The sequence below is a fragment of the Pantherophis guttatus genome, chromosome 4 (assembly GCF_059756535.1).
Source record: "Pantherophis guttatus breed Tessera chromosome 4, ASM5975653v1, whole genome shotgun sequence".
NCBI lineage: Eukaryota > Metazoa > Chordata > Lepidosauria > Squamata > Colubridae > Pantherophis > Pantherophis guttatus.
The window spans coordinates 62,114,365-62,140,161 of record NC_142066.1 but is presented as its reverse complement, the minus strand read 5'-3'; the positions used below and the strand labels follow the sequence as shown (position 1 = coordinate 62,140,161).

Here is a 25,797-nt window from a genome sequence, read left to right as displayed (position 1 = left end):
GGTGTCATCTTCATATCTGATCCATATTTTTGGTTGTATTTCTGGAAGTGCTATGGCTTCTAGATGTTGCATGACAACCTCCGCTATAAATCCTAATGTTACTAGTTTGGGTAATGAAACATCTTCAAGAAAACAAGCAAGTTCAGACAGCACCAAAGACCTCTCAAAAAAGGACCGCAACATTCAATTTATCACTGGGATAATAGGCCTGAAGTTTACCTAGTCAGTTTTCCATACTAGGCAAACAAATTATATTTCTATTTAAATCAAAATATTTCCATATTTCTAACTGAAAATGCATACGTGAATTCATATTTGTGTACATGAATGCATATACATTTTAGGCAAATGAATGAGTTGATGCATTTTCTCTTTGGATGAGCAAGCTGAATAGGAAATAGGGCTTTTCTGTCAGTCTCCTTTGTGTAAAAAGGGAGAGGAACTTTTTGGCATCACTGATCATGTAAATTAAAAGATTTCTTAAATTAGAGCCTTCCTCTCAAGATGGCTCCTGCACAATGAGGGTTTCTTTTTTCTCTTATCAACAATCTGCTGATTTTACTGTCAAAGCTGGTTCTTTGAAAAATAATTTCAAAACGTGCTGTAAAACTGGGCACAAATGTTTCAAAATTTCTTTGTCATGTCTCTGTGCTTGGCAGGAAAGGGACTGTCCAGGAAAATATAAATTGTGTAGACAATTTAATTTGGTAAATAAAATGAATATAGTTGGGGAATGGGGAGGAAAATCATCCTGTATTCTTACAGATACATTTTCATGATACGTTTTCCTCTATTAGATTTAAGAGCCGGAAAATAAAATTTGGAGCATTGTCATTAAATACCAATTTTTCCCATAATGCTGGAAAATCAACCTTTCATCAATTCTGGTGCAAATATATTTTAAGGGAAAAGGGGGGGGTATTCTTAAAAGCCCATCCAGTGAATCAGCCAGGAACAGATTTTAATTTGGATTTGTGAGGTTGCAAAGATGTGGCCACTATGCTACATTATGTTTTTGCTGTCCATGGAAGGAAATCTAGTCTATGCAAATATGAAGAGGTGAAGTTTCTCTCCATCAATAGGAGGTCAGAGTTTGAAAGAAATTCACAGTATGGTTGCTGCGCTCAGCTTTTAAAACTGCAGCGTTCAGAGTTCAGGAAGTCTCGTGGCAAGATCAGCCTCAAGATCAGGGGCTTATTTTCTCCATTCTACCCCTACTCCAGAGGAGCAATGCAGCTTTTGCCCTTGGTCTTCTGAGCGTCTGTGACCCTATTCAGACAACTCACACATCTCAATGAAATACATGGTGTTCGAACATCAATGGTATTAGTTTGTGTTTTGCTTTGGGATGGAAAGGAGTTGTAACATCCTGGGGCTCTAGCTATGGTAAGTGGGCTTCAGAGGAAATGAAATAAAGGGAGGGAAAGAAGGAAGGGAGTTGTAATGTAACAAGAAATTTAACACTTTGCTAAGTATTGTGGGGAATCAAGTTCCCAGGAATTTTGGAGAAGTCGTTGGAAGTATGTTTACACATATCCAAATCTAGTAATGAAATTTGGGGCGGTGAAACAATTTTATTATTAGTTGGGTTTGGGATAAACTATATAGGGTGTGCACATTTGCTTGAGTCACCTGGAACTGTTGCTTCATAAATGTGTTTCTGTGGCTAACTTATGTTCTGCTTATAATGTGGCACCTGCATGTTTTAGGCCAGTTTCTTTTGTTCTTCTTAAGGGAGAGAGGAATTATTACTGACCATTAAAAGCTTTATTAAGAAGAACCAAAAGTTTGTCCAATCAAACTGTCAATAATAAGCCAGGTTTTTTAGTCATTACCGTCATGGAAAATATTTCTTTTTATATTCTTCACAAATAAAGATGCTTCTGTCACAACTCAGCAAATCTAAATCGTAGGGATCACGAGGAAGAAAAATTGCCGGAAGGACAGTTAGAAAGATCTTGCCAACTGTTCTCTCCCCATCCATACTCAAATGTATATTCACTCACCAATATCTACTTTTGGGTAAATAAGTAGGAAAGTGACACATAGCCCAAACTATTTACCAATAATTATGCTTTGCTTATGTGGGGCTCTGATTAAAATTCTACTCTCTGTTTATTTTTCCTCAGGTTATCATGTGATGTCAGTGTGAGACAGAAACAAAGCTAGACATGCATTCCAACCACACAACTAGGAATGGCTGCCGAGCACAGGAAGTTATCCAGGTGAGTACAGATTCTTGAACTGATATCTGGAAAAAAGGCTGTTTTGGATATAGGGACATGCCCAGGTGGTGAAGAAATTCATTGGATTAAAGAGCTGAGTTTAACATGGAAATGGTATAATTTCTAAGGATAGATGGCATACAGGTAGTTTTTGACGTTCAACATTTGTTAAGTGAACATTCAAAGTTACAATAGTACTGAAAATGGGACTTATCAATAGTTTTCACACTTAAAATCACTGTAGCATCTCCATGGTCACATGATCAAGATTTGGGCACTTGGCCACTGGCATGTCCTTATGACAGTTGCACTGTTCTGGGGTCATATGATCACTGTAACTTTCCCAGCTGGCTTCTGACATGCAAAATCATGGAGGAAACCAGATTCACTTAAAAACCACAGTGATTCACTGAACAACTATGGCAAAAAAAGATTGTAAAAGGTCGTACAACTCACTTTATTTCTATTTTGCTTAGCAACAGAAATTGTGGGTTCAATTATGTTCGTAAGTCGAAGAGGTTGCTATTTCTGTCAATTATACATAATTCAATCTTAAAGAGTTGCTCTGGGATTTATTCTGGACACAGCACACTAGGTCACCTAGTTTTCAAAGCAAAGCTCAACATTATTGGTAGTTATTAATACAATTGGTAGTAATTGGTATTGCTAATTGGTAGTTATTCATCAGTAGGCAACATCATCAGTGCTAGTAAGGAGTGGGGCTTGCTCTCAGTTTATATTCTGGTGGCTTATCTTGTCATTGTTGGTGGGCGTAGTCTTAGAGGTTCTTTTGTTGAGCTGTTTACTGTTGACTTGCTTGCAGTTCCTTGATTGAGCTATTGTTTACTTGATTGTTGGTCTGATGTTAATCTTGGAGTTATCTGGGTATTGATTACTGGTGGGGAGGTGTTCTGGTCTTTTTGTTCCTTTTTTGGCTTGTTGATGTCTCTTTTGCATAGATATTGTTTATGTCAGGGGTGGGCTGCTGGGGGTTCGCAGGGGTTGGGGAGAACTTCTAGATTCTGTGCAGTTCGGAGAACCCCCAAATCCCACTCCTGGCTGGCCCTGTCCACCTCACCCTGCCCATCCCAGGAGTCCCCACACAGCCTGTTTTGGATGCAGGTAAGTGCAGGGCGTGCGAGGAGGCTCGGGGAGGGTGAAAAACACACCTGCCCCCAGAGCCTGGGGAGGGCAAAAAGCCCTCCCCCCTCCCCGTGGTGCAGGAAGCCAACTAGGCTATGCTCACCATGGCCACGCCCATCCAGCAACTGGGAAGAGAACCCCTTGCTAAAAGCCCACCCCTGGTTTATCTCTATGTATCTATTAATGGCTAACTTGTCAGACTGCTAGATTTCTAAAAATTTCCTAGCGTTTTTGGACTTGGTTTGGTCTAGGATGGTCACAGTTTTCCACCCACACCAACCGAGTGCTCCATTACCAAAGCAACAACCCAATCTCCCACAAGAGAAGCGAGTAAGATGGGAAAAGGGAACAAAGGGACTATTATATTACTGGGCTTCAACATTATGACAGAGGAAAATGAGGAAAACTGCAGTATGGGGTTACAGTGTGAATAGGGAAAATTAGGTACAATTACAAAATTTACCTTCCCCACCACCACTTTTTATTTATTTATTACTTGTCAATAAAAACAACTGGTTTTCCAATAGCAGAAAATCTATGAATTGTACTGTAACTTTGGAAAGAAATGGAAGCTGATTAAAACACGTTGCTCAATGTGGTATTTTAAAAATCGGCTCCAAGTGAAGCACTTTGCATAACTTGAAAGAGTAGATGTTGGAAATAGTGCTTTTAGGCTGCATCACCTTTAAGAAAATAAGAGCCAGGGATACTGGCTCTTATTGAAATGTCTTTAATCAGCTTCCTGTCTTCTGCTTCAAGAGATCATTCATAATATAATAATTTTTAAAAGTATTTTTATTAACTGAGACCAAAACTTTGAATGTTTCCAACCCATGCTGCATCAAAATTAAAGCAAATGATCCATTTCAAATAAGACTTAGTTTATTTGCTGCATTATTGTTTTTCATATACTTTCTATTTTTTAGCATCTTTCTTGAACTGCATTGCCTAGACCTTACTACTATATTCACCCATTTGCACAGTATTAATAGTAATTTGGAAGTGGGATGGTTTATTTAATCTTGGTGCAACCTAAGACGTTCTGCATTTATGTTACTTTAGTTGATCAAGAAGCAGCTGGTGAACTCCATCAAGGCCCTGCAGAAGCATTATGTGACCTCTGAGGCTGTTGTAACAAGTGATGATCAAGATGCTAATACTCTTTGTTGTGTATTGGAGGCTGTGTTTGTGCATGGTTTGAACGCTAAGCACATCAAAGCAGAGGTTGGAGCAAAAGGGAAAAAACATGGAGAGGGACGACTTCCTCAGCCAGTGTTTTGGACTCTGCTAAAATCTATTATTCACAGGTGAGACTGAGAAATGCTGCAATTTTGATCTGGGAAGTTACAGTAGGGTTCAATATTTATTTACATGGTGAGTTTATAGTATGACGTAAGAGTGAGATTTTTGGGTGCAGAAAATCATCTGATGTGTGGAATGCTAGAGAACTTGTCTCATCTTTATGGATTTAGTAGATTAAAAAAAAAACCATGGTGTAATTATATGTGCCTCAGTTACCTCTTGATGGGGCAGCAAAATGGCTCATTGGTTAAAACAGGGGTGTCAAACTCAATTTCATTGAGGACCACATCAGCTTTATGGTTGCCTTCAAAAGGCCAGTAGCCAGGTTGCCCCAACTAGGTGGGCATGGCATGGCCAGCTCTGCGCCACTCACTGGGTGCAGCTGACTCGGGATGGCTGGGTCAGGACGGAACAAGTCACACTGGTTTGTGGGGACAACTTGGTGCCCCACAAGATCCTCGCCTCCCCAAGCATGCACATCTCATTCCAAGTTTGGGGACTTTTATCCACAGAAGAAGAAGAAGAACCCTTTTCCCCAAGCCCAGACATGATTTGTAGTTTGTAAGTCAGATATGGATAAAAGTCTTCAAGCTTGGAATGTTATGTGTGTGTGTGCGTGTGCGTGTGGGTGCACAGCATGCCAAAGAAGATATTCTTCTCCCAATCCCAGACATTATAGGCATTTCCCTATACAGTGCCCCCTTCCAGCAAAGCAGGAGGCAGAGGATGCTGCTGCTGCATGTAGAAGCGCAAGGAGAAAGTTTGCAAGAGGCAGTTTCCTCTAAGTCCAGTTGACACATCTCTGGAGAGCAAGAGGAGGAGGCAGGGCTCCCTGGTTCTGCATGAGGAAGGCTGACTGTTCTTGAAAGGGAATCCCCATTTCCAATCATATGTGGTAAGATGCCAGCTTGTTGAGGCAGCCTTTCCTCATGCAGCTCCCCCTCCACTCCTTCCTCCTCCTCTCCAGAGATCCAGCAAGGCAGAAGTTGGACTCAGAGGAAACTGCTTCCTACAAACTTTCTCCTCCACAATTCCACACACAGCAGTGTCATCCTCTGCCTCCTGTGGGAGGCCAGGCAAGGTTGGAAGGGGGGATCCAGAAGTTTCCAGTGGAGGAAGGTGAGACTAGGGCGAACACCAAAGCCTAGTCTACCAGAGGAGCCTCACCGCCCTTCTCAGGACACCCAGAGGACCCTAGACAGTGGCGCAGGCTGCCCAGAGCCCTGGGCAGCGGAGGGGAAGCACCAGCCCAGTCCTTAAGCTCCTGGGGCACTAGGACCCCGCAGTCCGACCCAGCCCTGCTTCCCCAAGGGGGGCACCCAGATGCACTGAGAAAGCTGTAGTCTTGTCTGGATGATTCACTCAGTAAATCCACAACTAAGGGGCAACTTGAACACATGGCCAATTTCCTATATATTTTGTCTGCACCTAGAAGCTTCACTCTCAAAATACTGTGTATGCTGGATATTTAACTTGTCTATTCTAATCCTTTAGATCAGGGGTGTCAAACTGGCGGCCCGCAGACCAGTTGTGTCACACCCAGGCCACACCCACCGCAGCTCCACAAAGGGGGGAAATGTTGCAATACATGACATGACATGACATCACAAGTTTAACACCCGTGCTTTAGACCAACTTAACACATAGTATAGAATGCATCAATTCTATTCATGTATTAAAACAGTTTATTGTGATGCTTGAAAGAGCAAAATAACAGTTATTGAATGTGTTGAATTATATGTGACTAAACCTCAGTCATCTTTGATACTTATCTCTGGACTCCATGTGGTACATTGAGAGATAGAATTACTGGAGATGATCTCTCTCTTGCAAATGTTTTAAATCTTTGTATTTCTTTCCAGAGTGTTAGCAGAATTTACCAGGACACAGAGAAAGTTGGAATCTGTAGGAGTTCATGAAGCACACCTTGTCTCTCAGTCTTCCCCACCAGAATGCCCCTGCCCTGTCACCAGTTTCTGCACTGTGCACCTTCCTCATACTGTAATGGCAAAAGGTCCGGTTGACATCACGGTACCTGCAATAATGACAAATTCACAGCTTCCCAATTTACCTAAGAGTGGAGAATCTGTTCGTAGTACCAGTGTCCAACAGACCTCTACGCCAGCCACAATAATTGTGACCAAAGAACCTGCGGATGTGACCCAAATTCATTGCAACATCAAGAGAGGAGCTAAAACCTGGACCAGTGAAGTCAATGGTTATGAAGGAAGTTTTCCAGGAACAGACCAGCTTCTTTCACCAGTCTCACCAGTGAACTGCCCTGTAAGAACTACTTGTTTTGTTCTGTGATATGTTTTTACAGCTTCCGAGGCTCTTTCTGGCCACATTGCCAAAAATTGGCAGTAACAAACAGGCCATTGGAAGTTGAGTGAATTGTTTATCATGGGATATTAACTCCTTGTTTGGGGACCTGAGAACATCTTTGTATTTCTACATTTTTTTAAAAATTGGTATTTAATGAACTATGATTAATAAACACCATCAGGTAACTAAATTAACACAAATCCAAGATGAAAAAAAGATATGGAAATTACAAACAAATCTATTTAAATACAAATGACACTTGCTGTACCTGTACAGATTTATCATATATGTAAAGCATTACCATAATTTTATTATCACTTTTTTATAAAAATGAGAAATGGCAAATCTATCACATTCACCAGCTAGGGGCCTCACGACAAACAAATGATATTGATCAAGAAGTTCCTTTACAGCTCCGGAAATGCTTTTCCTGCAGCTGCACTGAAACTTCCTGTCCTTGACTTCATTTCCTCCTAGCTGCAGTGCCTTACTCCTGGCTTTGAGCCAGTCTGTATGTCATATTTAATAGGAAATGATGTCACCGTTCCCAGATCACTTTTCCCAAATATCACCCATCTATTCCACTGACATCTAGAAGAAAAACTGTGGGATACCTTTTAAGACTGTCTAATATTTTCTAAGGCATTCCCAAATGTCTGTAATAATTATTCCTGATGATATGAAAATTTTAAAAAAACAGATTTTGGTTTTACTTATATTTCTGCGTGTATATGTATGTGTTTAAAGTGTTCAAAATTAATAGAATTTTAAAAATTAAATAGTAATTTATGACATGCTGAATTTTTTAAAGAGAGTTGTTTAAATTGGATGGCCATTTTTCTTGGTTCTTTAAATTGTAGGTTTGGATCATGTTTTTTTTTTTCAATTGATCTGTCCATCCAAAGGCAATAATGATAATTACCTGTATTTATAGTGCATGGTCTCAGGACCAGTCATTTAACATAATACTCAATTAGAAGATGGCTGCTTTGCTGGTCACTTGCAAGAAAATCTCTAAGACGGATATTGGTATTATCGAACCTGAATTTTATTCCTATTTAAATCTAGTAAAGCTCAGAATCATTCCACCATTCTTTCCACATTTCTTAATCACAGTCCTTCTTTTCACTTATTCTTGCTTCTTATCTCGGCCTGAGTATCATCAAATCTCAGCAATGTCAAAAATAAATACATTCTGTGCAGACTTCCATGATAGCAATAAGAGGAGGCTGTCCTGCGAAGGACAATATTTTCTTGCATCAGCCCAGCTGCTTGGATTCAATAAACTCAAAACCAGAAGAATACTTGTTCGGGTAATAGCACAAATGTTATCTTGCTTCTTTATTATTTCCCAACAGAAAAGAAGCTGGATCACTGAGGATGATTTTTACCGTCCTTCCCCTCCTGAGGAAATAGTCCTACCTGGAAATGGCTCAGGAGGCCTTCATACTTGGGGGCAATCTGGATGGCAATTCATAGGCAATCCTGAAGAATACTATTAAGGAAAATAGATACTTGCTACAGTATCTGGTTGCCATCCCTATGGAGAAAGGCCTGGACTGCCAAAGTTTCATATGTGCAGGTAGGGATGTATGGGTGCTTACAAAAAGATAACTTACACGAAGCCTTTTTTTAGTAAATTAAAATGTATTTTCTCTTCCAATTAAACAACTGAGATTGAGGATTTTACTTCTGCAGTAAATGGTCATAATATGGTATGACCATATTATGACCAATGGTAAATATTTGGTCATTCTTCTTATGACCAAATATTAATTTAACTAATAGAAATAATAAGAAATTCTTAAGCTGCGATAATTGAGGGGGGTGGAGTCAGTCCTGAAATGTCTGATTGTTCTGGGTTTTTTTGTAATTGATTCATTTTGAATGCCAAAACTACACTTTGATTTCAGGGCTATTTGCCAGAGAAGATGGTAAAGTAAAGTTTGAAAAATCGTAAAGGCACATGCATAGATTATTGGAAGTGACTTTGTGTATCTCTAATTAACATGAACTCATCTCTGATTCAGTGAAAAGCTGGTCTATTTACAGTTCAGCAGTTATAAGTCCACAAGAAGAAAGATGTAGGAAGGTCAGACAATGTGCGACACACAGGTCTTATGAGCAAATGCAGTTTGTGACGTATCTGTGGATACTGTTCTCTAGTTCATAATCTTCACTATCATCTCTAAGTAGACGGTAGATTAATCTACTTGGTGACTTGACGGCACTTTTTTCTGTTTGTTTGTTTGAATGAATGAATGAATAACACATTCGGCTTTTAGTTTTTCTTTGCTTACATTGGACTACATTGGACGACTCCTGTATCTGTAATTATTTAACAAATATCCAGTTTCAATAACTGGGAAATGTCCAAGAATCCTTCAGTATAGAGCTCAGTATAGAGGTGAGATAATGCCTATGAGCCTCTTACAATGAAGTGCAGGAATTTCTATTAACCAGAAAATATTGGGATCCATTTTATTCCTAAGATAATTTCGTGAACAAGAGAAAAATTAAGGGTTTACCACCTTTAGTAGTAAATCTGATAATCAAAATAAAATAATGGACAAGAGGCTACACTTTTATGAAAGGTCAGGCCAAATTTCCTGATTTCTGAAGTGATATATCTTTTTTTTCAGTCACAGAGTAAAATACATTATTATATTTCTAGCCACTAAAATCAGAACAACAAATAGTTCTGTTCCAAAGATAGTTTTAGCCTTGGGTTTTCTTTCTGCTAAAAATAAAAAAGTAACACAGGAAAAAGGAGGGTTCTTGCTTGGTATATATTGAGCAGTAGATCAAAATATATGGTTGTGTAATAAAGGCAGGAGGTCTCTGTGTGAGTGTGTTTGTATACATATTACACACACAGCCACATCCATACTTGAGAAACACAGATCTAGAGATCAAGGCTGAGCAATAGCTGAGTCTTGGTTCAGCTCTAATATCTTCCTCTTACAAAGGCAGTGGCCTAGTCAGCAAATGAATTACAGAAAACTGAAAACTGACTTCTCTGGAGACAGCAGTTGGGGAACAGGCTGTCTAAATACAGAAGCTTCTCCAATAGCCAACAGTCAGATTCTGGCAATTTAAGATGATTTTACGTTTTGTCTCTCCTTTTCAGGCTACTCCAGGCAGATTGGTTTCTTCTTTATGAAGCCTAAACTGTGTTCATTCACTGGCCGCTATTACTGTGACAATTGCCACCAAGATGAAGAGTCTGTGATACCTTCATGTCTTATTCATAACTGAGATCTTTCCAGATATCTGGTATGTCCTGTTATGATGGGAGGGGGGCATAAGGTATATAAGCTCTGTTATGTGAAATTGTCTCTCATGTCTCTTTTAAATCCCACCTGCACAACTATAGTCACAAAATGACCATAGTTTTCATTATGAAAGAGAAAAGCTTGAGAGTACCTGTAAAGATCTCCTTCCTTTGTGCCCTATCTGCATTGCAAGTGAGCGCAAATAAGTGCAGGTTTTAAAAAAGCAGACTAGCAAAATGTGACCTCCCTCCCTCCCTCTGAGTGTTTCTCATCCTTAGCAGGTGGATTCCCCAGTGCTGGCTGGGAAATTTTGGGAACCAAAGTCCACACACTTTAAACTTGTTAAGGTTGAGAAGCACTGATTTAACTCAAGGACCATAAAGTGAGAAATCTATGAGTAAGGTAGCATTCTGGTTAGGATTTTTCAACTTCTGAGCTGTTACTCTGGCCCTAATTATGGCCAAGCTCAGTAAAGAGAAAAAATATGTTTTTCTCAAGGCACAATATCAGCTCTTTTCATTTTCTTCCCTTTTATTATTATAAACTGTCTGGAGTAGCCCCACAATGACATGAGCAGCAAATTAATTAATTAATTAAACAAACAAACCTTCAGTTCAAATTATAAGAAGGTACAGTCAGGTCCAGAAATATTGGGACATCGACACAATTCTAACATCTTTGGCTCTATACACCACCACAATGGAGTTGGAATGAAACAAACACAATGTGCGTTAACTGTCAGCTTTAATTTGAAGGTATGTACATCCAACTCAGGTGAACAGTGTAGGACTTACAGCAGTTTGTATATGTGCGTCCCACTTGTTAAGGGACCAAAAGTAATGGGACAATTGGCTTCTCAGTTGTTCCATGGCCAGGTGTGTGATATTCCCTCAATACCCCAATTACAATGTGCAGATAAAAGGCCCAGGATTCATTTCAAGTGTGCTATTTGCATTTGGAATCTGTTGCTGTCAACTCTCAAGATGAGATCCAAAGAGTTGTCACTATCAGTGAAGCAAGCCATCATTAGGCTGAAGAAACAAAACAAACCCATCAGAGAGATAGCAAGAACATTAGGCGTGGCCAAAACAACTGTTTGAAACATTCTCAAAAAGAAGGAATGCACCGGTGAGCTCAGCAACACCAAAAGACCTGGGAGACCACGGAAAACAAGTGTGGTGGATGACCGAAGAATTCTTTCCCTGGTGAAGAAAACACCCTTCACAACAGTTGGCCAGATCAAGAACACTCTCCAGGAGGTAGGTGTATGTGTGTCGAAGTCAACAATCAAGAGAAGACTTCACCAGAGTGAATACAGAGGGTTCACCACAAGATGTAAACCATTGGTGAGCCTCAAAAACAGGAAGGCCAGATTAGAGTGTGCCAAACAACATCTAACAAAGCCTTCACAGTTCTGGAACAAGATCCTATGGACAGATGAGACCAAGATCAACTTGTACCAGAGTGATGGGAAGAGAAGAGTATGGAGAAGGAAAGGAATTGCTCATGATCCTAAGCATACCACCTCATCAGTGAAGCATGGTGGTGGTAGTGTCATGGCGTGGGCATGTATGGCTGCCAATGGAACTGATTCTCTTGTATTTATTGATGATGTGACTGCTGACAAAAGCAGCAGGATGAATTCTGAAGTGTTTTGGGCAATATTATCTGCTCACATTCAGCCAAATGCTGCAGAACTCATTGGATGGCACTTCACAGTGCAGATGGACAATGACCCAAAGCATACTGCAAAAGCAACCAAAGAGTTTTTGAAGTGGAATGTTATGCAATGGACAAGTCAATCACCTGACCTGAATCCCATTGAGCATGCATTTCACTTGCTGAAGACAAAACTGAAAGGAAAATGCCCCAAGAACAAGCAGGAACTGAAGACAGTTGCAGTAGAGGCCTGGCAGAGCATCACCAGGGATGAAACCCAGCGTCTGATGATGTCTATGCGTTCCAGACTTCAGGCTGTGATTGACTGCAAAGGATTTGCAACCAAGTATTAAGAAGGGAAAGTTTGATTTATAATTATTATTCTGTCCCATTACTTTTGGTCCCTTAACAAGTGGGAGGCACATATGCAAACTGCTGTAAATCCTACACCGTTCACCTGAGTTGGATGTACATACCCTCAAATTAAAGCTGACAGTCTGCAGTTAACACACATTGTGTTTGTTTCATTCCAACTCCATTGTGGTGGTGTATGGAGCCAAAGATGTTATAATTGTGTTGATGTCCCAATATTTCTGGACCTGACTATACTTACTGGAATGTGAGCTAATGAATTTCTCTTTATAAATTATAATATTCTTTTGTATTTCCTAGATGTCATTCAGGAGCTTTTACAAGAACATTCTCATCTTATTGTCTCTGTCAGATTTGTTGCCAGGCTCTGAAATTCCTAGCCAAAATTCAAAATCAACCCTTGATTGACCTGAAGCTGGTAAATGAAACCCTCTATGACCATGTAGAGCAAATGAAACAAATCTATCAGAATCGTGAGCAGCTGAAGCTACTGGGTGATTACCTTGTCCTTTGTTGCAGTGGTGCCCTAAAGGAGATCAGTAAGAGGTGAGCCAGAGGCATAAAAGGGCCTTCTACAAATCAGTATATTAATCTGAATTGACTCCAGCCTTCCGACACAAGAATAAGTAAGCATTCTGCTTCCAAATGATGCTGGCTATTCAGTCAGAGATTGTATGTGGATCTGGATGCTCACCACCACATGGAGCTGCCTTTTGCACCACTTTCATTCATCAGATAGACACAGCTCTCTCAGTAGCAGTTCCTTGGGATGATCTTACCATCACCACCACACATACATACACAATGCTAAGTTGACCCAAATCCTGCTGGCCTGTAGGAAAAATTTAAAAACATGGTCACAACTACAACACTGCAATGACACACATGCCGATCTTCCCTTTTGGCTCTGTCTTAGAGCAGGAAGAGTGTCTCCAAGTTCAGACAAACTTACTTCCTGCTTCCTGAGCCAGACAATTTACCTGTGAAACAGGATGTTCTTGGAAGCCTCTTTATGGTAACTTTGGGGAGTGTTTTTGATTCTGGTAGCAGCACAGCAATAGCCACTTCCTTAATCATCATCTTGCCTACCTCGCAGCTGGAGATTCCGTATTTTTCGGAGTATAAAATGCACCTTAGTTTTTGGGGAGGAAAATGGGGGGGGAGGGGAAATTCTGCCTCTGCCTACCAGGTATTCATCTGACTAGCATCCTTAGCCTGGTCAGCTTCAGCACATCACTTCGCTGATTGTGAGCGTGTGTGCTCTCTCGCTATGCTCAAACACACCTCGTTGGGGCTAATAAGCGATTTAAAAAGCACAGCTGATCGTCGGAGGGAGTTTGTTCCGCTTGTACGCATAGTGTTGGGGCTGATAAGCAGCTGTTCCAGGTTGCCATTTTGGGCTACGTACCACACATTTTCAAAACACTCAAACAGAGCATTTGGGAGGCTGAAAACGTGAGGCGCAGAGTCCAAAAACGCAAACCATTCTCTGTGGCAATGTCTGCAGCCAAGAAGAGGCCAAAGAGTGGGAGCTGGTGGCTGGGCGGGGCTACATTCAGAGTATAAGACCCATCCAAATTTTCAGCCCCTTTGGGGGGGGTGCATTTTATACTCCAAAAAATACGGTAATTTTCTCGTGCATGCCTCCTCAGCCAGAGGCACACCCACACTCAATGGCCAGCAAAGTCAACCAAAAGGTATGCATCATTTGAGGGACCCTTCTGGAATGATAGGCACTGATGATCTGTTATTTTAATAAACACAGCTTACACAGGAAGTAATCTCAAAATCCCTTCTTGGCTGTCAGGTAGAAGGAGAGTTCCCAGAGGAAAAAAGTTAGGAGGCATGTAAGCCTAAATGTGAAGAAAGAGGCAGCTATATAATTATCTAACTTTTATCCCTCTATCTGTTAAATAGTTTTAAAGTTGCCTTATAGCTAGTAAAATTACTTAACCATCTAACAGGGTGTTTTTCAAATGTGCCAACTTTAAAGTATGTGTACTTCAGCTCCCAGCATATTTGGCTGGGAAATTCTAGAAGTTGATGTCCACACATCATAAAGTTGTCAAGTTTGAAAAACACTGACCTAATGTAACCCAGGAGGGTACATACTTTCTAAACTAACCAAAATTAAATTTAATCACATTTTATTTCATAGCTAATTTTACAGCCCTAGACTCTGTTTTTCCCCTATCAGCTGCTGTCTGGGGCTTCCTTCTATATCTGCCCCATCATTCCTTTTGACCTGATAATGATTGCGACAGAAACTGGAACCAGTATGTGCAACTGGTGCACATACAACATGTGTTGTATGTAAAGTTATCTGTTGTCTCCTGAGAAATGATATCTGAGTACCAAAGGAGAAAAACATAGGTTTTTTCCAACCTTATTTTCTTACACAATTGGAATCTCTGAGTGGAAAGTTGTTTCAAGAGTTCAGTCGAGGAAGTCTGGCAACAGGGATACAACAACTTTATTTGTGATTCCAGTTTCATGCTTGAGATGTAAAGATATTATAAGAGGGAGGCTGGCCTTTGGAGCCAATAATACAGAAATAGAATATCTAATATCTTCCAATAGGTTGTACTACAATTCCAACTTGGCTGTTGAGCTCTAATGTGACCTTCTGAAGAACCTGTGACCTGTTCACAGATGATGAGTTGCTTCTAGAATTGTTATACTTCTTCTTCCTTGCAGGTGTAGTGAGTGCTTCCACAATAGTTGTCAGGCAACTCTCAGTTTCTGCCCTCGTTGTGTCTGTCAGCAAAAATATCACCAGCAACTGCAAGAATTCCTTTGGAAATGATCTCAACTGTGCCAGTCTTTTGGATAAGATTTTGGAATTGGATAAGATTCTGGAATTCTCCAGAAGGCAATTGGAAGACAGAAGCTTAGGAGCAATGGAAAAATACTGCCAGCTGCACACCTTCTGTCTGTATTATAGTCCTAACAACCACCTTGCCATCAGCTCTGGGAAAGGAACCCACAGAGATACTTCCTTGAATTCACCCATTATTGTCATTAATCTTCATTTATTCCTTCCTTCCCAAGCAAATTCATCCTTATCCTGACATTTGGTGAATACTGGATATTAAAGGCATACATAGCAAGAACTCCTAAGAAGACTGACTTTAGTGGATGTCTCTTGATTTAAAGTGCTGGAAAAAGGGAATGTTGTTTTACTTTTAACAAATGCTACACCCTGCCACAGGGAGGCAGAGCCGGTAAGATGGTTCCGCCCCAGGCGCCTGATGGAAACTGATAGGTTCCAGATGGAGCTTGGGCCATTCCCTGAGGCTCTGGCACATGCCTCGACTGGAGACCTAGTGGCCGCCTGGGATAGGGTGGCCGCTGGAGCTCTGGACCGGGTCGTGCCTTTGCGGCCTCTGACCCGGCGCCGATCTCATTTAGCTCCTTGGTTTACTGAGGAGCTGAGGGAGTTGAAGCGCCAGAAAAGACGCCTAGAGAGTAGTTGGAGGGCCAGTCGCTCTGAATCTGACTGGACACTGGTAAGATCTCATATTAGGAATTACCTAGTGGCGATAAAAGCAACGAAATGTAGTTATTTTGCTGCTCTTATTGCGTCATCAGATAATCGCCCGGCCGCCCTGTTTAGGGTGACCCGCTCCCTGCTCCACCAGGAAGCGCGGGAGGACCCCTTGGAGGGTAGAGCCGAGGATTTTGTTCAATATCTGTATGACAAAATCACTCAGATTCGGGAAGATCTGGACTCTGACTGGGTAGTCTCAGGGGGAGGGACTGGGGCAGGTCTTGAGAATGTTATCTGGGATGAGTTTGATCCTGTGACCCCTGAGGACGTGGACAGGATTCTGGGTAGACTGAACGCGACCACTTGTTTATTGGACCCGTGTCCCTCCTGGTTAGTGCTGGCTTCTCGGGAGGTGACACGAGGCTAGTTCCAGGGGATTATAAATGCTTCGTTGGGTGAGGGTGTCTTTCCTGCCGCCTTGAAAGAGGCGGTGGTGAGGCCTCTCCTCAAGAAGCCTTCCCTGGACCCGGCAATGTTGGTAAATTATCGTCCGGTCTCCAACCTTCGTTTTGTGGCGAAGGTTGTTGAGAGTGTGGTCGCGCAACAGCTCCCCCAGCACCTGGATGAAACGACATATCTGGATCCGTTCCAGTCGGGCTTCAGGCCCGGGTACAGCACGGAAACGGCATTGGTCGCGTTGGTTGATGATCTCTGGAGGGCTCGGGACAGGGGGTGCTCCTCTGTCCTGGTCCTGTTAGATCTCTCAGCGGCTTTTGATACCATCGACCATGGTATCATGCTGCACCGGTTAGAAGAGTTAGGGGTGGGAAGCACTGTGTTGCGGTGGTTCTCCTCCTTTCTCTCTGACCGGTCGCAGTCTGTGTTGACAGGGGGACAGAGGTCGACCCCGAGGCCCCTCATATGTGGAGTGCCGCAGGGGTCGGTCCTCTCGCCCCTTCTGTTCAACATTTATGTGAAGCCGCTGGGCGAGATCATCCGTGGTTTCGGGGTGGAGTACCATCAGTACGCTGACGACACCCAGCTGTACATCTCCACCCCGGATCACCCCACCGATGCCCTTGAAGTGATGTCCCAGTGCCTGGAGGCCGTACGGATCTGGATGGGGAGGAACAGGCTCAGGCTCAACCCATCCAAGACCGAGTGGCTGTGGTTTCCGACGTCCCGATATAGTCAGTTGACGCCATCACTGACTATTGGGGGCGAATCACTGGCCCCCACGGAGAGGGCTCACAACTTGGGCGTCCTCCTGGATTCACGGCTGTCTTTAGAAGAGCACCTGACGGCCGTGACCGGGAGGATTTTTTATCAGGTTTGCCTGATTCGCCAGTTGCGTCCCTTTCTGGATCGGGACTCGTTACGCACGGTCACTCATGCCCTCGTCACCTCCCGCCTGGACTATTGTAATGCTCTCTACATGGGGCTCCCCTTGAGGAGCACCCGGAGGCTCCAACTGGCGCAGAGTGCGGCCGCGCGGGTGGTAATGGGAGCGTCATGGCGCTCCCATGTGACACCTCTCCTGCGCGAGCTGCACTGGCTCCCGGTGGTCTTCCGGGTGCGCTTCAAGGTTTTGGTTACCACCTTCAAAGCGCTCCATGGCTTAGGACCTGGTTATCTACGGGACCGCCTACTACCACCAATAGCCTCCCACCGGCCAGTACGCTCTCATAGAGAGGGACTCCTCCGGGTGCCGTCAGCCAAACAGTGTCGGCTGGCGACCCCTAGGGGGAGAGCCTTCTCTGTGGGGGAACCTACCGTCTGGAATGAGCTCCCCCCAGAGATACGGAGGATTCCGGATCTGCGCACCTTCCGCCGCGCTGTGAAGACTTTTTTATTCCATCAAGCAGGCTTGGCCTAATCTCCTCCCTCTTTTAATATGTAAATTTTAATCTGTTTTTAAATTATTGGAGTGTTTTAATCTGTCTGGGCCAAAATGATTTAATTTGATTTTATCTGGTTTTAAATTTTGTGTATTTATGTACTTTATTGCTTGGCTGTTCACCGCCCTGAGTCCTTCGGGAGTAGGGCGGTATACAAATCAAATAATAAAAAAATAATAAATAAAATAAAATCTCAAATGTATCATACTGCATCAGAATAGCAATAGTACTTAGACTTATATACCACTTCACAGTGCTTTACAGCCCACTGTAAGATGTTTACAGAATCAGCATATTGCCCCCAACAGTAACAGTAACCGAAATGTATACTAGAGATTCGAACTGCCAACCTTTCTGATCAACAAGCTCAGCGTCTTAGCCACTGAGCCACCTAGGGAACCACCGACAATCTGGGTCCTCATTTTACCAACTTCAGAAGGATGGAAGACTGAGTCAGTCTTGAGCTTGTGAGAATCAAACTGCAGAATAGCTGGCAGTTAGTAGAAGTAGCCTACAGAACTGCTTTCTAACCACTGCGCCATGACGACTCTTAGTTAACATGCATCATCATGGATGTAACATTTCTGCTCCATCCTCCATGATCACCCATATATTTTTAAGGATTTTATTTTTGTAGTCCTACAAACTTCCTTTTTTTCGGTAAAGTAAAGCTAATTACATAGTTTCAGTCAAGAAACAGAGGAAACACCATATGATACATGGTATTAGTTCGGGTTCCAGTTCTGCATCTATCAGCATCTTGCTTTGGGGAGTACAATTTTTATTTATTTATTTATTTATTTATTTATTATTAGATTTATATACTGCCCTACTCCCGAGGGACTCAGGGCGGTGAACAGCCAAGAGATAAAACATACAGAATTACAAAATTTAAAAACTGTATAAAAACCTAATTAAATAAATTTGGCCCAGAACAGATTAAAACACTCTTAAAATTTTAGACAAATTTAACATTTACAATTAAAAATTAAAAAGGGAGGTTAGGCCAGGCCAGCCTGTTGGAATAAAAAGGTCTTGAGGGCACGGCAGAAGGTGCGTAAATCCGGGATCCTCCGTATTCTCAAGGATCCATGTACAAAATAATGTATTATATTAATTTTAATTAATAGTGCATGCAGAGAAAAAGACACACCCATAGATATTCCTATATACACTTCCGTTCTTTGTTCCATCCTCTTATTTAGATCACGTGTTTAAATTTAGTTCCAAAGTTATATAGTTATATTGTGGACTTCTTCAGACAGATTTTCAAGTTCCTCCAGGAAAGAGAGAGAGGAAAATATATTGAGAATTGAGCAGTCATGCATATAATTTTATATCCATATTTTAATTGACATTCCATTAAAAGAACTCCCAAATGAAGTACGAATTCCAACATATATTAGGATATGTTGCCAATCATATTTCTGCAGACCCCCCTCAATCAAGGAATTCCAACTGGCAGGATCCAAGAGAAGAGTGTCTTTTGCTGAGGATTCTACCCTGTAGAAGTTAATGCTCCTGAGGTGAGACTCACATCAACCCTTTCGGCCTTCCAAAAAGGTCTGAAGAACTGGCTCTGCCAACTAACTGGGGCCGCAATGTGGACATATCATTCTGGAAGTGGTTAGTGGACTAAGATAAGACCTCACTTCCCATATTTCTCCTTTCCTTGCCATCTTTGTCAATTTTTAAATATTTATTATTTCAATGCTCTACCTTGTTGCTTTTATTGATTTTAAGATGCCTAGGAATGGGCAGCATAGAAGCTACATACATACATAATTCCAAAAGGAATTGTTTTCTAATCTACAGACTGTACCTCACATATCCAAGATTTGTCTCTTGTTCCTTTTTCACCTGCCAACAAATTTATCAGCCAATGAGTTTTGGTCTTATTTTGATCATTATGTACCAATGACAAAATAACAATATCTTCAAATGCATTTGACATATCTGTGCAATATTCATGAGATTGAATTGTTGGTTAATAACCAACAATTCATAACCTGGCTGTGTGAATCTATCTACCATCAGGCAACAACTGTTTGGATGTGTGATTTTTTTTTTATCGCTAGTGGCAATCAAAATAGGAACTCAGTTCTGAAATTTTGTTTTGGTTCAATGAAGGGGATGTGTGTTTGGAGAAGGGGGGTTGACTTTTCACTTTTTCCCATCTACTCTTGCCCACAATTCTGTTCTTGACTACATCTGTTTCTTGAGTTCATCCCTAGAATACCACTTGACACAAAAGCTTGCCCACCCTGCTCTAAAATAATGTTTTCACCTTTGATCTGCAGAAAGATGGATCTGCTTGCAACTTCCAGTTTTAAGTTGAAATTGCATCAAAAACTTCGAGCATCTTGGCTAGAGAATTTGAAGAGCTGAAGTCCACACATCTTAAATTTGCTGAGATTGAGAAACATTACAGCAAGGAAGGTGGTACATGTGGATAAGACTCAACATTGCCTCATTAGGAACAAGTCTCCAAAGTAGCCTGCAAAGTTATGCAACACTTTAGCATTATCCATTCATTCGCAGAGGAGGAAAATTGACTTGTGATAAAAGCTAACATCTGAGAAATATTGCCTGCTAGATACTTGGGAAGAGGACTTTCAAAGTGACAGCAGATTTCAAGGATATCAAAGAATAATGTGTCGATTAAAGTGGCAATATCTAGCTGTCTGAGGGATTGGAAAGGCTAAGCAGAGTTGGATCTGGATGGAGACTGCTAAAATACCAGGGCTTTAGACTAGACAGGGAAGTTGTGGGGTGGGAGAAGGGGAAAGCTGAGAAAGCAGCAATGATAGCCACTTCCATGGCACTGCTTGAAAACAATGTGGTTGCATTCATGACAGCACCCGAAGTTGAGCTCAGTTTGAGGGCAACTTCAATTTTAGCAGTTCCTTATTACTGTTATTAGAGCAAGTCTGATTTTAACAGGGAGAAAACAAAATAAGCATTTGGAAAATCCCATAGTGTTGCCAATATGTCAGGAAAGCTATTAAATAATGTTAAGGATTTAGGAAATACAAAGAAACATTTATTAATATTGGCTTCATACAACATTGAGTTATATAGGAAGATGATGTGGTTTTAATGGCAACACCTACCAAACATAGGCAGGAAGTGAAGTTTGTGTGCAGTCTGGAGGAAATGCCTTTTAGAGCTGGGCTTATTGCACTGAAAATGGTATGTGAGGGCTGAAACCGAAAACTGGATGCATCAGCAGTAGCTAATGTCCTGGCTGGAAATTAATGAATCTGCAATATCTGGAGGCTATCAAGTTGAAGAAGGTTACCAAGTTCTAGCTGCAAGGTTACTACTAGCACAGGGGTCAGCAACGTGTGGCTCTGGAGCCACATGTGGCTCTTTCATCCCTCTGCTGTGGCTCCCTGTTGCTGGTCAACTCCACAATTGATAGGGCTTCGGCTAGGACAGGTAGAGGAAAAAGAATGCTGTGCCAGGAGGAGACTCTATAGTAGGGGAACTGACTTCCAGTCGGCAGAGGAAAAAGGACGCCGTGCTAGGAGGAGACTATGGTGGGGGAAACCGGACTTCCGGTCGGCTCCAGAATTGAATGGGGACTTCCGGTTAGGACCTTTGTGGTTCTTTGAGTGCTTAAGGTTGCCGACCCCTGTACTAGCAGGTAACCAGCAGGTCTTTCAGAGATGAGCCAGCCCTATTCTCAAGGCACAAGCAAAACATCATAAACTGTCTAGAAGGGAGATTTCCTCTGTGACTTCAGATATGATTGCCAATGAAAACCTGACTTTGAAATTGTACCCTCCACCCAATCATTTCAAGTCAGTGTTCCTGGAGACATTTTACAGCCAGCATTACAGTTGATGCTGTGAGATATGGCAGAGTTTACACAGTACCAAATGGAGGCTGAATGTACTATAAAATCCTTGTTGGGAAACATTTTATCATCTGAAAGTATTGTTTTCAGCCTTGTTTTCATCCTATTTATATAAAATTGTTTGCTTTTCTTTTAACTAGATTTTGTAGGTAACTCTGGAACTTACATATTCCTCACATTTCACCTAATCTGTCTCCAGTTTTACTTTTTTATGTTATTTATTTAATTTATCTCCACTCCCTCTAGTGTTATATATTTCCTTCACAGCAGGCTTTCAAGGATTGTTACAGTAGAGCCATGATATTGAATTTGCAAATATCTAGATAGCCAATAGATGGCAGCAAAGAGATATTGAGAACTTTTTGCTACTGAGGTAAGGTACCCATTTTAGGCTAATTATCTATGGAGATTCTCAGTCATCAAGGTCTGGTTGTCCCAAAGGTGCTTTTTTCCCCCCTCAAAAGGCAATTGGACTTTGTTTTTCCTTGAAGACATTTCGTTCTCATCCAAAAAGCCTCTTCAGTTCTGACTGAATGGTGGAGTGGGGAAGGATTTTATTTATTTATTTATTGGTTCGATTTATATGCCGCCCTTCTCTGGAGACTCAGGGCAGCTTACAATGCGTTAAGCAATAGCCTTCATACTTTTGTATATACCTGCTTAGTAGGACTTTTGCCCCCCCCCAAGCGGTGTTCTTTTTTATACAAAGTCAGCTTATTGCCCACACAAACCAGGTCCTCATTTTATCTACCTCAAAAGGATGGAAGACTGAGTCAATCTTGAGCCTGGTGAGATTTGAACTTGCAGTAATTGCAGGCAGCTGGTGTTACTTAACAGTGCTTTAGTCTGCTGCGCTACCAAGACTCTTATATTCATTGCAGTCATCTGGTTGTTAGTACGCTTTCTGAGAGTTGTTGAGGCCACTTGAAGGTTTCTTTGTGCCCTCAGGGTCACCTGAATAGTACAAATAGAACCCAGGGGTGGTTTCTATTTACCTTGACTACCGGTTTCCAGCAGGGCTTGCTTCGCTCGCTTGCGCACACACTCTTCTGCGCAAATGCAGAATGACATTGGGGTCGGTGGGTGGGGCCTCCTGCCAGTTTTACTACCCGTTCTATAGAACCGGTGCGAACTGGGGGCAACCAACCACTGGTATGGAACCTTCTTGGAACTGCTGAAAGGACTGTGTTGTTACAAGCGCATAGAAATATCCACAGTTGGTGCTCTAAAACTGCAGTTCAAAGAACAGTCTGCACCACATTTCTGGGTTCATCTACAAGCAGATTTTCTGGAACTATCCAAGAGGGCTATAAAAGTATTGATGCCTTTCGTAATGACATACATGTGCGAAAAATCATTCTCTGCTCTCATTTAGCTTAAGAAAAAGCATAGTAACGGCTTGAAAATGTAGAGTCAGCACTCAAAACACAAGTTTCACTTATTAAGCCAGATATAACAAGGTTTGTGAGTGAAATGCAGCACCAGCATTCTTATTAGTTGTAATTACATGAACATAATATGTTCCCCTTTTCCCAACAGCTTGCGTTAAGTGAAATACAACCTGTAAAATTATATTCATACCATTTTCTAGCTTTCATTTTCACCTGACTTTTGTATGCATATACTTTATTAATGGTTCCATGTGCTCGTAGTTTCACTACTGTATAGTTGGTGAGGCCTACTTTAATTGGCCGTTTTTTGTCTTAAAGACATTTTCTTAACCCAACATCCCACTTTAGGGCCACCATAGGGCTGAAGTTCCTCCAGATGGTGGGCCTGGATTTATAAACAAAAATATATGGTGTCTTAACACAGACAAACAAGGGGGGAGATAAGCAGAATTGTAAAGTCTTTTCATCAAATTCTAGTGTAAATACTGACATCAAGTTCAGAATTAGCTCATTAAAATACACTAAAATAGTCCATTGGGGTGAAAAGATACTTTAAATTCATCATTGCAATAAAGATATTATAATAGGAGTGTGTGCATTAACAGATTTTCCCTTGTCTCTAAATTTGAAGGCTCTTCGTCAGAAAATTGAAATAAATATTTGATGCAGTCTAGTGCTTTAAATCTTGAATTTATTCATGGTGGTCTATGGTCATGCTCTGTGACCACAAAAGGTATTTAAAGGGAGTCCATGGTGAAGAAAAGATTGAGAACCATTGTAATACAGGAACACTCTTTTCAATAGGCTTAGTAGAGATATTGCATTTAGAGAGTTTAGATCAGAACCTTTCATGGTGTCTGTCAAAATTTCCCTCCCAGCATAGTCATTACTGAGAAGACCTGGGCTAGATACTTTATATAGTTTATTCTTCTTCTTTGTAGATTGACTTATATATGGAGCAGAGATGAGCAATTAAAAGGGGAAAGACTAAAAAATGAACAAGTACAACACTTTCCAAGATACAATCCCAGCTCATTCCGCACATCCACAATCTTAGCCACTGCTGAATAAGCAGAAGTGGAAAAATATCTAGCTTTTGCTATCAGAATGTGGCCATTTATTATGTCACATGTAAAAATCCACCTTGCATATGGTTCTTATTTTCCCCAAAATACCGGGATGGTCCTGGAATAATAACAACCATGAGAATCAGTTGCCTTCCTTTAATTTCTTGCTAAATGAATACAATCATTTGGATTTAGAAAAGCTGCATAGACCCCAGTGTAGTTCATTCCATGCTGGGATCCTGTGACTTGGTTAGAAAAGGTGAAATATCGAGGCGGGTGGAAATCATATGCATGCAGACAATCTCCATGTATGAGTCATTGTCCTCTAAACAGTGCCTCACCCCGCCTCACTACTGCCTAAAGGAGACTTCCTCTGAGTAGGAAAACTTCCTTCCTCCATCCAGTGCAGTCTGGTGGGAACACCCAAGTCACACTGCATGCTTTCTCAGGCATTCAATCTCTTTGTGACTGTGAGAGGCACAGGAGAGAAGGGAAACAAGCTGAGATATTTGTAGAAGAAACCAATTGCTCACTTAGGGCTCGAATGCAAGAGGTCTAAATCCATGAGGCTGAAAACACCTGTGTCCGCTGGATGTGGCCTGAATGAAACAGGCAGCCCAGAGTAGGGCGTGGTGAGCTCATCGTTAATGTTTCTTTTCTCTCTGCAGGGTTTTTTGACTTTATCATTCTGGACTAACATCAAAGCTTCCCTTGGAGTCCAGATTGATACTCCGAACAGGATGGATTATTTTTGATCTTCCCGAGGGCCCTGCATCTCAGGATACTTGCAACAATGAAGAACGGGGGGGCAGAGCGTCCTGCCTGAACATTTTCCCACAAAGCTTTTTTGATTTTCTTAATTTGCCAATCTCTTATTGTATAGAAGCCAAGAGAAACATTCGCTTTGAGATATTCCTCCCCACTGATCGTCACAGAGTTTAACTTGGAGGGGGTGGGGGGAGGACCAGAGGCAGGTTCAGACCAAACACACAAGTCCAGGCGGCTCCTGACACAATCAACAAGGAAGAACCAGACCACACCTGAAGAGGCAGGACAGATTGTGTGGACGGAGACCAGAGAAGAACCTGGTGAGATGTGAACCAGCAGGTAAAACCGGGGACTGAGGTGGGATCCAAATCAGGCAAGCCAAGGGTGGGGAAGCTGTGGCAGGAATCTAATAGCATAGGAAACTGATCGAGGGACTGTCCTTTTCCAAAAGGTTGCTCTAACAACTGGAATTTGAGTGGTAGCTTTTGATTGGCTACTAAATGTTTGGTTCCAGGCTTCGGTGCTTGTCTGGGCAGGCCTCTCTTGTGGAGTGGAGAAATGGAATTGTGCCCACTGCACTGAAAGGGTTAGGAATTGCTTCCCCGCAGCTTTATGCTAATTGCCATCGTCATGAGAGCCCTCGGTGCATTCAGCTGATGTTCTGTAGATGAAGGATCTCCTCTCTGACTTGCAAACCACTTCAGTATAATCCCTAGATTGTCAGGGATTCTCCCAATGGGGTTAAGGGCAATGAAACTGTGATTCAGATACCATCTGAGCTACTGAGTTGCCCTGAGGCCTTGGGATATTTTCCAAGCTTCCATTTTCACTGTCTCTAAACTATTAGGAACAACAAGACTGCACCTACCGCAAGTGGAAAACTCAATCAATAACAATCTTTTCTTTGGAAGCATTAAATAAAGTTTATGTGCATCTGTTGATTAGAACACAGCTCTTCAAACTCTTGTCATGAGGCAACTATTGCAACTACTTAATAAATCAAAAACCTTTCCATAATAT

The 25,797-nt window shown here is 41.7% G+C and overlaps 2 protein-coding genes across 9 annotated transcripts in view; both read left to right on the top strand.

Annotated features, from left to right (window-relative positions):
• The window catches only part of LOC148114131 (uncharacterized), a 28,979-nt gene extending 7,295 nt beyond the window's left edge, over nucleotides 1–21,684 (top strand). For 4 of the 7 annotated variants that reach the window (XR_015734217.1, XR_015734218.1, XR_015734215.1 and 1 more), the window contains exons 2-8: nucleotides 2,130–2,225; nucleotides 4,431–4,675; nucleotides 6,533–6,953; nucleotides 8,354–8,577; nucleotides 10,126–10,271; nucleotides 12,654–12,847; nucleotides 14,999–15,418. Coding sequence is in view for 2 of the 7 variants with exons in the window: in XM_087894022.1 (XP_087750148.1) it covers nucleotides 2,172–2,225; nucleotides 4,431–4,675; nucleotides 6,533–6,953; nucleotides 8,354–8,497 (864 nt within the window). In the remaining 5 variants the exon portion in view is untranslated. Of the gene's footprint in view, nucleotides 1–2,129; nucleotides 2,226–4,430; nucleotides 4,676–6,532; nucleotides 6,954–8,353; nucleotides 9,559–10,125; nucleotides 10,272–12,653; nucleotides 12,848–14,998; nucleotides 15,419–19,989 lie in introns of those variants that run through there. The other 3 variants (XM_087894022.1, XM_087894021.1, XR_015734216.1) reach the window with 2 other exon arrangements.
• A 1,351-nt stretch (nucleotides 21,685–23,035) lies between these two features.
• The window catches only part of ARHGAP27 (Rho GTPase activating protein 27), a 59,627-nt gene continuing 56,865 nt past the window's right edge, over nucleotides 23,036–25,797 (top strand). Inside the window, exon 1 of one of the 2 annotated variants that reach the window (XM_087894020.1) lies at nucleotides 23,036–25,097. The gene's annotated coding sequence lies outside the window, so the exon portion shown is untranslated. Of the gene's footprint in view, nucleotides 25,117–25,797 lie in introns of both variants that reach the window. The other variant, XM_060691748.2, reaches the window with a different exon arrangement.